Genomic DNA, 14124 nt, shown 5'->3' on the forward strand with positions numbered 1-14124 from the left:
GATTCGATATATATCCGGCCTAGAGCCAATACGCCAGGTCACGGATCTATTAGTATTACCCAGCCATTTTAAAAGCACATACTCAATGAAAAATGTAATTCAGATTACTTTCAAATAAATTAAGTCCCGTTAAGTGTAGTCATGCCGGGGCTCCGTGGTCGAGTGGTTACTTGCTCCTCGCTTGGGATGTAGGTATTTTACAAGTGAGGAAGTCATCCAGTGATGTATGGAAGGTTGAAACTTCTACCCTAGTGCTCGCTCATGCCTGAAATAATGCATGAAGGGGCACCTGGGATCTCCCTCCACCAAAAGCTGGAGAGTCGGCATGGCATATAGGCATAACCTATTATTGTATCGGCGTGGCGTTAAACCCAACAAGATAAAAAATAAAAATAATACCCTTCGTTGGCCTGTATTGAAAATACATGAGTGTCTTTAGTTCAAATATGGTCATATAAAGGCTTTTCATTCGTTACTAAATCAACATAAATTTTCCGCAGTCTTGTTATTGTTTTCGTACTTATGACCAGTACCTCTGACTCATTTCCACAGTGACATCCACTGGTGTTTTAACATAATATATCTTTATGTATCTATTAAATTACTTTAAACATAGGTTTAATTTTTGTATTTTTTTTTCATCAGGCAACAGGGAATTTCGACTGGGCTACAGATGCTATTAGAGACATCATTGTCGATTGTGTCGATGCTGCTAACACGATAAGAGTTGCTATGGCTAATGAAACTGGAAATACAACTGATGAAGTAGATATTCCTGACAACATTGACGAAATCCTTGACAGTCTTGATGTATGTGTAGAGGACTGTGGTGAAAATGGAAATTGTACTGATGGTTAGTATATGCATATATAAGACATACAGCATGACCAGTGAATACTATCTATTTCTTTTTAAGAAAAAAAGGTTCGCAATAATAAATGTGATAAAAACATATGTAACAAACATGCATGATTGGTAGTTCAGTATAGCTTTTTCTTGTGTTCTGTTCCTTGATGTAATTGTGTATCTTTTAATTCATAGAGGCGTTAACGTATTTACATTTCTTAATGTCCCCGTGGATTACATATCGGTAGTTCCAATATATTTTTAGCCCATTTGTGAAATTGTGGATAATTCCCTTGAAATAGAATCAACAGTCGGTACCGTAGTTTGTGTTTTCATTTGCCTCAGTAGTTTGGTACAATAGGTGTTTGTGTCTGTGATCTCTATCATTTGTTTCATTTATTTAAACCAATGAGTTTATGGTTTTGATTTCAGTCACTTGTTTTATTTTATAGATGTTTTGGTTTGTGATCTCAAATACTTGTTTTTATTTTATAACATTATTTTGGTTCATATTTATTACATCAAGCTGTTTGGGGTCTCAGACACTTGTTGTCTTTTTATTACATCTAAGTACTGCTTGATCTACCTTCTCTCTATAAATGTCCTTCATTGAGTTATCTTTACTATTGAATCTAAGACAATATCATTAATGTTTAACATCATTTTAGACAAATGTTAGGTATTTGTACATGCAATCACAGTGACGTGTTCCATTGTTAATTACATCTAGATGTTTGTGATTGAGATCTCAGTCACATGTTTTCATTACATCTAGGTGTTTGAGATCTCAATCATATTTTTATTACAGCTAGATTTTTTGGGTTTGAGATTGCAATCACATTTTTCATTACATCTAGGTGTTTGTTTTTGGGATCTCAAGAACACGTTTTAATACATCTATGTGTTCGAGTTTTAATCTCAGACACATGTTTTCATTACATCTAAGTGCAGTTACATGTTTATATTACATCTAAGTGTTTGTATTTGAGATCTCAATCACATGCTTTATTACATCGTATGTGTTTGTTCTTAAGATTGCAATAACATGTTTAATTACATCTAGGTGTTTAAGATCTCAATCACATGTGTTTTTACATCTATGTGTTTGTGTCTGATGTCACAATCACATGTTTTAATACATCTATGTGTTTGTTTTTAAAAACTCAATCACATGTTCTTATTACATCTAGGTGTATGTGTTTGTGAGGACGGATATTCTGGTGTCAGCTGTGAAATATCAAAAGACAAAACCATACCAACAGTTATATCAGCCTCTTTCTTGTGTGACAACACGCTGACCTCGGACTGCAAGGCGGCACCTGTGTATGGAGATAATTTTGTTGAATCAGAGAGCCTCACATGTCATTATGAGTTTCTACAGGTAAACTTTGAGGATAACAGTGGTAATGAAAAGACTGCTCTAAATTTACTTTAAAGTGCACATTCCGGTGTGTGTAATGAAGGGATGGAGTGCTGAGAAGCAATAAACATTATAAAGAAACACAAGATATTGAAAGAAATTAGATGAATGTGAAAAGAATGTGTAGAGAAGAATATGTGCTTAGAACAATAAGGAGTTCAATTTCTTAATGTCATCTGCATTCAAACAATTCTTTTGAAAGAGGAAATTCAGTAGTTTTAGGGCTTTTTTCCATACATATCTCTCTTCTTTGGAGAAAGACGGTAAGATACTGTCAAACTATATTTCTAATGTCTGACATAATAGTAAACACGGGAATTTTTATATCGAAATTCTACTGAAAACTTGGACAAATGCCTGGTTTTCTCTGTCAGACATGTGCCCATTTCTTAGTCTTAAATTATATATTTTCTAAGAAAACCTAAACCAGGTCTTATAGTAGGACAATAAATGTTGTGTGAAGTAAACCCTGGTCTTTCTCTTCAACAAATATGCTGAAAAGAAACCTAATATTTGGAAAACAACTCTGTCTTGTACTAGATCTAGTCAACAGTACAACTTTTTAACAAGTATTCCTATGACCATAGAAGTAGAAAATATATTCATCCAAATTTAAATTAATTTTTGACAACTTATTTTCAGATTGGCGAATCAATAGTATCTACCGGAGAAAAGGGACAAGGAAGAGCCTTATATATTTCCATCAACCACGTTACGTGTCCGTTGCCAAGGGAACAAAGTGCCCGGATTAGTGTTAGCAATGACGGAAATATGCGAAGTAATGATACGACAACGCATGTGGTGTATAGTCAAGTTTGTTTCGAGTGCACTGACACACCGACTTGCACGAGAAAGGTATAAAATGATACTATCTGTAAGGGCATATATTTGTAGTTTCGAGAAAATGATTTCCACCCCTTATGCATTCACTTATGCTTTTATAATGTTACCGAGATATATCTACATTTAAATGCAAAGGAAAAATGTATTTAGTACTTTGCAGTATTAGATTTATGCCTTGCTAAAATACGCTTCAAAGGTTACAATGTCCAGCTATGTTGTTTACGGCGGAATATCTTTTTTTTAAAGTAACACTCTACCTTAAACAAAACTATTTTCAGGAGAACAGCTGTTTGATAAACAATGAATGTTACGAGGCTGATGCCACGAGAGAAGGGGATGCTTGCCAAATATGCCGCCCTGTTGCTAACTCTACAGCATGGTCAAGAAATAATCGTAAGTATTCTGAAACGTTGAATTAATGCCATATTTCCATTTATTAAAGTTCAAGATTATGCAATACTGTTCTCCCGTTAAAAGTAAACTGGACGCATTTCTACGCACTGAACGTATTGCTCGCACATATATCTCGCACATATATACATTTGTATATTGATCTTGTAAAAATTATTTTTAAATATGTTTGTAAATGCTATCACAAAGATTTCATTATAAGATTTTATATGGTTCTCCTGAAACCTATACAAAATTCCGGCTCAATTGCTCTTTCTGCTTGCTATACATAACTTCTTTCTCTTGAAGGATTTGTCATAAGTGTACTGATAAGTGTCGAAAGTGATAGCGGTGTCTTGTTTATTACAGTTCCCGAGTGCATATCGAGTCCTGTGGCTGTAGTTAAGAACAACAATGATGAGGAAAAGACAAAAGTATTGGCACTAGCCATAGCTTGTGGTGTTCTGGCGGCAATTGTCTTGATAGGCTGCATTTACTGCGTCAGAACAAGGTAGGCAGGCATATATTTTCTTCCAAAATTCTGGAAATATACCAATGTTTGACATTATTTTGGTGATGTATCCGCGCTGAATGTACGAAAATAATCTGCTAATACTATATAAATAAAATGTTGTTAATCATTATAATCTAACACTGTTTGAACGTTAGATAAATTATATAGGGTCCTACTTTCTGGTGGATATTTTTATCAAGACTTATTCGATACATTATGTAATTTGTTCAGAAAAAAGTAGACTTACCGACGTTCCGTAAGCTAGCTGGATAACATCCCAACTCGATAAATATTATACATAAACGAGGTTTTGAATACACAGTGGTGAGAGGCAAATTATTAGATTTCGCGACCTTATCCTCTCGGTCTATGAGGCACCAACCTATATAAATTGTAATGACGGTCATTTCATAAGTCTTTTATATTTTATTCTATTTCACAAGAATGGGAAAGCAGTCGTCAAAAAAGACCGAATTTGGAGAGTATGACGTTTCAGGTTCACAGAAACTCCACAGAGACCCTTATTTCACAGCCACAAACAATCCAACATATGTGTTTGATGAAAAATTGTAAACAGACAACTATGGAGATGAAATATTTCAACTGACTTGTTAATTGTTATTGTTTTTTGAAATTCTACGAGGACAGTGGTGTTATTGGTGCACAAAGTTTGGTTTTCAAATTGAGGAAAGCCATTTAACAAAACTGTAGATTAACTAGGTTTCCCACAATGTAGCCGAATTTAATGTTTTTATTTCCATGAATACATCTTAAAAGACATTTAGATCGCTTGAATATTACTCAATAAGGAGACGAACTGTGTGACTTCAGATGTTTGTCTTTTACCAATGAAATAATGCATGACCATTCTCTTTACTGAGAATCCAGTGAAAATTTTACAAAGCTTCATCAACATTGGTCAAAAGTTAAGGCGCATACATGTATGTAAATTTTCAGAACCACTTTTGTTTGAGAATATTGTTTCTATATTATGTTACGTCAGCATGATAAATATGTATTGGATTTACAAACAAAATAACCAAAAATACAGTTGATTAACATTTAAAAAAGCATTGCTCTTAATAAAAAAAAAACTACTGAACATTGTTCAGAATGATTGAAAAAAAAACGTCACTTCATCAGGTTCCCATGATGTAAAAGTAAAGAAAAGAAATACGAATCGATAGTCTAGTAGTTATCTATCCGTCCTTTAAATGTATTTACAAACCACTTAAGACACATGGTAATATATTTGTTTGCTTTTCGAGTTCAGTATTCGCCAAAATGTTTGGAAACCTTTAAATAGAATAGGGGAGTAACGATTATATTCAAAGCAACAAATATTAACAAATTATCAAAGGCGAACTTGGTATGAATAAACTGAACACAAATTATAGTTTCGTTTTGGCCATCTCAAATGATTACTGAAAATAATTATACCACCCCATATCAGCCAATACAGTAAATGGCATTGTCCTACATTCTCAAATGAGTTAGATAATTACTCAAAATATATATTATTAGACAACACATTATATATCCTTGTTTTAAATTTCAAAAAATGTTAAATTATTACTCAAAATATACCATATCAGGCAACACAGTTTATTGTCTTGTTTAACCATCTCAAAGAAGCTAACGATTTATCAAAATTTGCAGTATCATATATATATATATATATGGGTTATTTTTACCAGCTCAGACAGACAGACCATGATTTATAAAAATTTACCATTATCACACATTTCAGTATAGTTTCGTTATTGACCATCTCATTTTAGAGAGGATGTATTTAATCCGGATAAATCACATAGTTCCATTACACGTATATATGACATAACTGTCCTGCAATATGCTTCATTTCGCACGTGACAACATCAGCAACGAGCAAGTCCCCTCTGTTACAAATTAATGCTAACATTTTGTCAATTGTAATGTTATGAACAACATATTTTAGTTTCAAATAAAGATGCGAAACAATTGTATAGTTTTAGTTTTTTTATAACACATTATCAGCATGGCCTATGATACGTTTTTGTCGAGCCCGCTTGCGGTGAGCTCGATATAGTCGCCACTTTCGGTGTATGTGCGTATGTGCGTCCGTGCGTGCGTCCGATTTTGCCCGGACCATAACTTTGACATGCATGGAACAATCTTGTTTATATTTGGTATGAATGTTTACCTCAATGAGAAGGCATGTCATGTGCAAACCCCATGTTCATATCTCAAAGGTCAATGTCACAGTTGGAGGTCAAAGGTCAAATTGAAGTTTGTCTGGAGCATTTCTTCTTCATGTATGGTGGGATTTTAATGTAACTTGGCATGAATGTGAACCATTATAAGACGGAGTGTCATGCGCAAGAAGCAGGTCCCTGGGTCCATAGTCAATGTCAAAATTAGAGGTCAAATGTGCTGGCGGGCTCGACATTCTGTCCATGGGCATACTTGTTATTCTAAAATGTCTGTATACTCTTAATATATTTATTTTTCATAAAATAACGTTTCAAGTAGAAATCAAAGCCGTGAAATGTCTGATGGTCGCGGGTTTTTGGTAGATTTATTTTTTGTTTAAATGCCAATCTATGAATATACATGAATGAGAAACAAATATTGTACAATTTATTTGACCTGTCAAAACTTGTTCCCGGTTTTTCATTATATTCTGTTCATGCCTATATAAGATTAACATGAAAGCCAGAAACATGTTTTGACAGGTCAACTAAATAGTACAATAAAAATTTAATGTGCCTCATATCTAAGATGAACTCTGCCTGACCTAGCTTGTGATGTAACCATGGGCTGGAATACCTTATCATTGATTGTCAGAAATACACTTTTAACTTTGGTAGCGGGATCAACCCGCAACCAAAAAAACTTAAGTTTCGATATACCTTCGACGAAAGAAGTAACATTTTAATAATAAAACTTTCTTCTGTTATGATGCCTAATGGCATACAAAGACTGTTAGGTAGAAAAGGGGACACAACTCTGTTAAATGACAAAACAGAGTTGTGGGAGCTATGTATTTCATATCATAGCATCACAGTAACCTTTGATCAATTCCCAAAGTGGTTACTGAGATACCGGCTTACATACAAAAGCGTTACCAAAATTTGTTATATCTACAGAGGAGCTTGTCTTTGTAAAATAGAAAAAAAAATGGTGATATGCAGCCTACATATTGCATGTCAGGTCATCACAGTGAACATGTGTGTGAAGCTTTAATCCTTTCCAACGAGTGGTATATGCTTACAAACAAATTCTAAACGAAACTTGCTAAATCGAGAAAGGGACACAATATGAAGGAAAAGAAGAAAATAAAGCTACGGTACTTATACATAGTACAGTAAAATGGTGTAAAAATACTTCAGAAAATGGGAAAAGCATGAAACTTGGTACATAACTACTTTAGGGCAAAATACTGAAAATGAGCATGAGACCCACTCCGAAAAATCCAATATGGCCGAAAAATCCAAGATGGCTGCCATATATGTATATATTTTCAAAAATACATAATATCATATATAAAATTTCTATTGACACTTACAGTTATCAGTATAATAAGCTAAAACCACCTGCCTGAATAAATCCAAACATATCATATTAACAACAATACCGCTCTTCCAACAAAAATGAAAAAAGTTGTCTCCCTTGGATAAAATGTGCAATTAAGCAAAAGAAAAGTCATAATGCATTTATATGAATCAAAATTAAGTATATAATGGTAACTGGCATATCAAGAAAGTTTAAAAATGCAACAGTCTTGTGCAGAACTTTAAAACAATTGTAAATTAATTAATTATAGATACATTCGAACTTCGGTAACTGGAACCCATCAGGACCGACTAAATTTATTCGAATTATCGGTAGTACTAGTATGAGTGATCGAAAAATATATTATAAAGGAATTTGTTTGGGACCTGACGATAGATTAATTGAAGAATGGTGTTCGAATTATCAGAGTTTGAGCAAACGAAGTTTTAGTCTGTAATGTGTATTAGCGAATAAATGACACGTGTTTCACTTTGTCATTAGTTTTCGTGACTCAGAATTTGTAAGTGTTGCTGTATTCATTTCAATTTATTTACATTAAGAGAACTAATGACAGTTAATAAAACTATATAATTCATTAATTATGTTAGTGTGATAGACCATGTGAACATCCCTGGCCTGTCAGATCATCATGATTTCTTTGGGAAAAATCGGTTGATCAGCGTAATCAAATTTACATTTGCATGTCCCTGTAATATTCTGTTTTTGTCAAATTGTAGTACATTGTGCCATAATAATGGTTTTATAGTTTAATGTCATAAGCATATAATGTACAGTCACTAATGTCCTGATCACTCTCAGGCAAAGACCATGAAGATCATACTGCTTCCTGAAAATTTTGACTCGGTGGGGACGGGGATCAGACTCGAAAAATGTGCAGTTCTAAAGTTTATACTGCGCGCTTTTAACATCCTTGCCTGGTTCTCACTGCGTCTAACACGTTCACACTAATTTTCTTACCACGCGCTTCTTCACGTCCAGTGTGTTCTTACTACATTCTTAGTACGATCAGTCAGATTGCACCTCTCGCTTACCATGCTTTAACCATATGCTTATCACCTTTTCACTGCATTCGTCGGCTACTTATAGATACTACGCCATGCGCCTCTTTTTTTTTCATTCCTTCTGCAAGTTATATTGACATAATTGTGTCCGCATTTACACTCAACAACCATAAATTACAATAAATGACGACCCCCCATCCCACCCCAACGCCCCAATGAAGACAAAAGAGCAGTCTTATAGAGAGAGACTGCGGTGGAATAAGCAAAAGCAGTGTGAAGGATATACGGAAGTCCAAAATTCCACTACAAGCTGCCAGTGCTGCTGAGTCCATGATTATGTGGCAATTCCTGATGATGTTCGATACCAATTGCTGATTGAAAACGAAGTGATTGGGAATTGGATCCAGTATTCATACTTAATTATCAGAATCTGAACCAATCATGGTGAGAACCTGCTGCAAACGTGACATAGATGTGTTAAGAACCGAAAGAACATATTAATAACCTGCGGTATACTACAATGTGGCATGCACGTAGCATGGTCATAGCACACAAGCGTAGATAAGTTGTAGTAAGAACTCCATTGACATAGCAAGAACGCAATGATAACCCAATGACACCACAGCGAGCACGCCATGCAGCCTTTCCCGTCCGCACCACGCTTGTACTATCTCCTACTAGGTTTTAGTTAATCATTACTAAGTCCTTCCTGCTTCCTGATTAGACCGCATTCTCACTACATTTGTTTTGAACATGTCGAAAATTCGACCGCGTTCTCTACACTCATGGAGACCATAATTATTAATCATCATATTCTTATCGGAGTCTACTGTATTTCTTCTACATTGTACAAGTTCTTACTGCGTCCTGCTAGTTTTTACGACGTAGTGGGAACGTGGCTGAGTGTAACAGGGGTATAAATTAAGAGCAGAATCTATCATTTCTACAAGAAAAATGTGCTCTAATATCTATTTCTGGACATTTTACTGAAATTAAAATTAAATTAAATGTGAGTACTTGAGGATTTTTCTAATGAGCACAGGTACATTCGAAACACAATTTTAATACCAATTCAAATTACTAGTTTTAAGACGACAAATATTATCTATTTACCATTTGTACTTCCAGTTAAGCAGTCCAATGTAAGTATAACACTGTCTTGTCAAACATAACTAACCAGTACAGCTCGCGCTTACCGGTGAATCAAGCTTTTAAATGCATTTTCTACATCTTCCTACAAACAAACTGTTCGTATTATAAACTATTATATTTCTAGGGTATAAATGGAGGCTTTCGATATTCTTCTTTACAGCAAAACATGTCAAGTAGCTTGATCAACCATCTGTTCACATATAGATTAGGGCTATAATGTGCATTCCTGCATCGTCTGCACACCTCTTGAACATACTAAAAAAGGTTGCCCATTAGGTCGGGCACATATGGGTGTCGGGTGTTCTATCATTTTCCTAAAATTCCTAGTCAAGATAAATAAGGCTGACCAGAGATATCTTTGATATACTGGAACCATTCCAATAGTTTTTTGTCTCAAGTACCCGAGTCTCGTACCAATAGCTCCTTAAGTGCATTTGCAACCTCGATAAAGTCTGTCGAGGAAGACGTAATTTGTCAAACGTGCTGAAATGCTCTGCACTGCCTTATGCAAGTTAACTAAAGTTGTCGACAATCTCGTGCTTGTGTGTACTGACAAGAGTAACTGACATGTACCTTATTTAAGATTTCAGCTCACTGTTCAGAGTAATATATTTCACAGAATAGTTACTAAGTGTTGTCCATGACAACAACTTTTATATTTTCAGCCTTACTCTTCTTTGTTACACAGTTAGCAATTTATTACGCAGACATTGTGACTGCGGGTGCATAATAAGGAACATTGTTTCATTTGTTCCTACTAGCCCGTCGCTATAATCTATTCTTGCATTTCGAAGTCCCAAACTGAAAGGGGTAGTTGTCGTACTTGGTGTCAAAGAAACTACAATTTTATATAGCAACTAAGTTAATTGACCTTCACATTCTCCATATTACTTACCATCTATAAACAAGGTTTCATAAAGAAGTCTTTAGAATTTGCAATTTTGAAGTTATTGAAGAATCCGCCATTTGCAAATGATGGACCGACATACAGACGGACAAAATGATGTACAAGAGGAGAAAATAAGATAACAAGCATGTTCTCAATTTGTCCCTCTGTCTATGTAAAATTTCTCAAGAAACAATCTCTCCTTGTTTTGAAGAAATGCAGGATGACACTTTGTGTCATATTCGTGCACTATTTGTTGCCATAGCAACAACATTTGTTGCCATAGGAACAACATTAAATGACATTGGCATTCTCTGCATTGCCATTTATCCATGTACCACGTATCATGAAAAATTCTGCTGTAGTTTCAAAGTTATTACAGTATCCCACTCTGCATGGCTGACGTATTGACATGCATACAGGGGCAACCCATTTACACAATGATAATATTAAACTAAGTTTTAAAGGTTAGATTTTTGCCGTTACCATGGAAACAGAAAGAAACTTACATCATTTGAATTGATATTTTTGCATTTGATGCAAATTTAGGATTTATTTTATTATATACATTTATATTTAGTGCATTTTGGGGGTGAATGTAAATATAATGACCTTTCATTAGAGTTTTCTAAGGTAAATATTGAGTTTTGGCGGCCATTTTGGAAAATGGCCGCCATATCGGCCATCTTGACAGATATCAAATGGGTCCCATGAAAAAAATGTTTTTAATGCTTTAATAAATAGCTGTGCCAATTTTGGTGCTTTTCCCATTTTCTGAAGTATTTTCGCATTTTCTGTTACGAATTGATCGCACTAACAGTGAATATTGGATAATCACAGTAAACACACGATGTTTCAATGCATAGTGAATGCAATAGCTTTACACACCGGACCCTATCACTGTCTATTCTTTTAATCTTCGAGCTAAAACCTATAAGTATGATCATAAATCTTGTCATTGTCACCGTCGTATCGTCGTCGTTGTGATCATAGTCAACTCATTCCATCATTCTGCAAAATAACTGCAGTGAACAAGAATGGAGAACCATCTTAAAAGTATAAAAGAAGTATATACCATTTTAACGTCGTGTTGTACCATAATTTAGGAGTCAATGTAAATGCAATTGTTCGTAACAGCTTTTTGTATAGCTGATATATTTTTTTTAAATTAATTATAATCTGTAAAAGGTGGTATTCACCTTTAATTAACAAGAAAACCAGAAAAATGTGAAATGAAATCTGTCGGATCGGTTGTACCCGGATGGTAATCTCCTTGAATCTGCGAGTCATACATGCAAGCCATCCATACTTCGTCACCCTTGTTGAGCTCAAGTACGACATTGCTACTTCTTTCTATCCAGATCCCGAGATGATCTGCGTGAAGATACAACCCGACTTCGTTTGCGACGTTGTTTCTTACCATTCGGATATGGAAGCTGTTGTTAGGAGGGATTGATAAGGTCGCAAAAAATGCATAAGTTCCATTCACAGGAGCCGTGAACGTGCCATGTGTCGGACTGTAAGCTGTCCCTTTGTTCAGTTTAACTGAATCGAAAATAACGGGCTGCTGGACACCGCAGTGAGCCATATGGTGAGACATGGAGGCCATGAAAGATGGCTGACTTCTGGTTTGGGAACCAGTACCGTCACCGCACACTATAATGATACCAAAAAAAATTATAATGAATTATCTTGCATAAACGGGATGCGTCCTATTCGCATCCATTCACTCTAACACAAATCATCGCCTGTTGTTTTATTTACAATGTGACGTGATTAAGTAATTCATTTGTAGAAACGACTTCTTGATTTTATATGCTTAGTATGGACAGTTTAGGCAGTATAGAAAATTTCGGAGTATGGGCCTACACTTAAAGCAAGTCAGGCTAGCTTTTCTACACCTCGCAACAATTGTACATACATTTCAATCGATTTATGATCGTGTAAGATTTTGCCAGAAAAAAACCCTCGTAATCCCGAACGATATGTATTTCTTGAACGTGCAGTCCAACTCGTTCGAGAAACCACATCTATTAAAACACTTGCATTACGAGACCACTTTCTGAATTCCTTTTTGTGCTGTTAAAGAACAATTTATATTGTATTAAAAGGCCATCTGTTTTAAGAGACTTTTGTTCTTCCTTTGGATGGTCTCGTCAGGCAAAATTTACCATTCCAAGACCTCAACAAAATGCTCATTCTTACCACACTGGTCTTGGGAAGACTCCACAGATGACATTCTATTCGTGAGATCAGTCACTTTTGCTTCTAGTTTCATCCTCAACTGTTTCTCTTCCACCAACATAAACTCCAAAGCGTCCATTCTATTCTGCGGCACATTGTCACCGTCGAGGACCAATCCATACGAAATGCTAACAATAGCTGCAACACATAATATACGCCGAACCATTGTTTTGATTCTTAAATAATATACGATACAACTATGGACGTCACGTCATCAAAGATAAGAAATTGAATAAAGTGCCATGCTTAGAGATATATGGCAATTTCCAAAAATTCACGTGATAGTGAAATAGAATTGATTTAGTCACTGCTAGATTGTTGTTTAAAAATGTAAGTAGAATTAATATATCAGGGAAATAACGAGCAACAGAATCCTAACAGGCCGTTTTCGTAAATTTACGTCTCATCCTGATCAATATATCAAGTAAATAAATAAATAAATATTGTAAAATGCAAGGCTTTTTCATAAATAAACAAGGTCTCACTTGGTAATCACCAAATTTAATGGGATTTTGTTTTTGGCCTTTATGAGAGTTTCAGATCTCGACAAGAAAGATATAAACAACGTGTGCTGCAGTTCAGTAAACCTTGATTCAAAAGCGAAGGGATTTATCTGTAGTTACAATATATTTAAGAAACACCAAATGGAACGATAGTGATTTATGGTAAATATGATATAATATAGGCACAGCTACCCACCTTTCCCCTCAAATTTTGATATTTTGAAGAACATCTAGAGGCAAGCCTCTTTTATAATAATAGAGACTGTCATTTATAAATATTAGGTTATCTATAAGTCCTGTCACTAAGATAGCGTCAAAGCGTAAATGTAAAGTGACATCATATTTATTAAATGTGCACAGGAAAATACTTGTTGACCTGTCGGTTCTACAGCCATCTGGTTTGCATATTCAAGTCACCATACTCTCCACAAAAATAAAAAGTTATATAATGAGGTACATCAGTATTTCTCTAAGCCGAACTTTTTAGTAAGATAGATTTCTATATTAAGCTTAAGACAAAGTATAGGAGATCCTTTTTCATTGAATTAAAAGTCGGTACAACTGTACGTACTTTCTGTGATAATGCAGAAGAGATGAAGGTCTCAGAACAGGCTCTTAATCAGATTTCTTTTAAACCTACAATGTGTTCTTGATTTCTTTTTGACAACTTATCACTAGGTGAAATGTGAATGTTGCTTTATCGAAGCGGTTTAGATTACGAGCCCCGCCTTAATTCGGAGAACCAAAACTTAACACATGTAAAAAGATCT

General features: G+C 35.0%; 2 protein-coding genes across 4 annotated transcripts in view; one reads left to right on the forward strand and one right to left on the reverse strand.

Annotated features, from left to right (window-relative positions):
• LOC123547456 (uncharacterized) overlaps positions 1-5994 on the forward strand; it is a 31710-nt gene extending 25716 nt beyond the window's left edge. For all 3 annotated transcript variants that reach the window (XM_053551698.1, XM_053551699.1, XM_053551700.1), the window contains 6 exons: positions 646-853; positions 2037-2227; positions 2909-3121; positions 3388-3502; positions 3869-4010; positions 4457-5994. In XM_053551698.1, the coding sequence (XP_053407673.1) occupies positions 646-853; positions 2037-2227; positions 2909-3121; positions 3388-3502; positions 3869-4010; positions 4457-4586 (999 nt within the window). In that variant the 3' untranslated portion in view covers positions 4587-5994. The remainder of the gene's footprint in view (positions 1-645; positions 854-2036; positions 2228-2908; positions 3122-3387; positions 3503-3868; positions 4011-4456) is intronic.
• A 5743-nt stretch (positions 5995-11737) lies between these two features.
• On the reverse strand, positions 11738-13051 carry LOC123548129 (caprin-2-like). Its single transcript, XM_045335364.1, has 2 exons — positions 12813-13051; positions 11738-12263 (listed from the first exon to the last, which is right to left on the reverse strand). The coding sequence occupies exons 1-2, from the start codon at positions 13015-13017 to the stop codon at positions 11809-11811; spliced, it is 660 nt and encodes a 219-aa protein (XP_045191299.1). The 5' UTR covers positions 13018-13051; the 3' UTR covers positions 11738-11808.
• Positions 13052-14124: the final 1073 nt, after the last annotated feature.

The sequence above is a fragment of the Mercenaria mercenaria genome, chromosome 9 (genome assembly GCF_021730395.1).
Source record: "Mercenaria mercenaria strain notata chromosome 9, MADL_Memer_1, whole genome shotgun sequence".
Lineage (NCBI taxonomy): Eukaryota > Metazoa > Mollusca > Bivalvia > Venerida > Veneridae > Mercenaria > Mercenaria mercenaria.

Excerpts from the sequence above, each read along its gene's own strand:
- LOC123548129 (XM_045335364.1), bottom strand. The coding sequence starts at position 13,017 with ATGGTTCGGCGTATATTATGTGTTGCAGCTATTGTTAGCATTTCGTAT. Across the intron at positions 12,264-12,812 it reads GTCTTCCCAAGACCAGTGTG|TGTGCGGTGACGGTACTGGT; the intron begins GTAAGAATGAGC and ends GTATCATTATAG.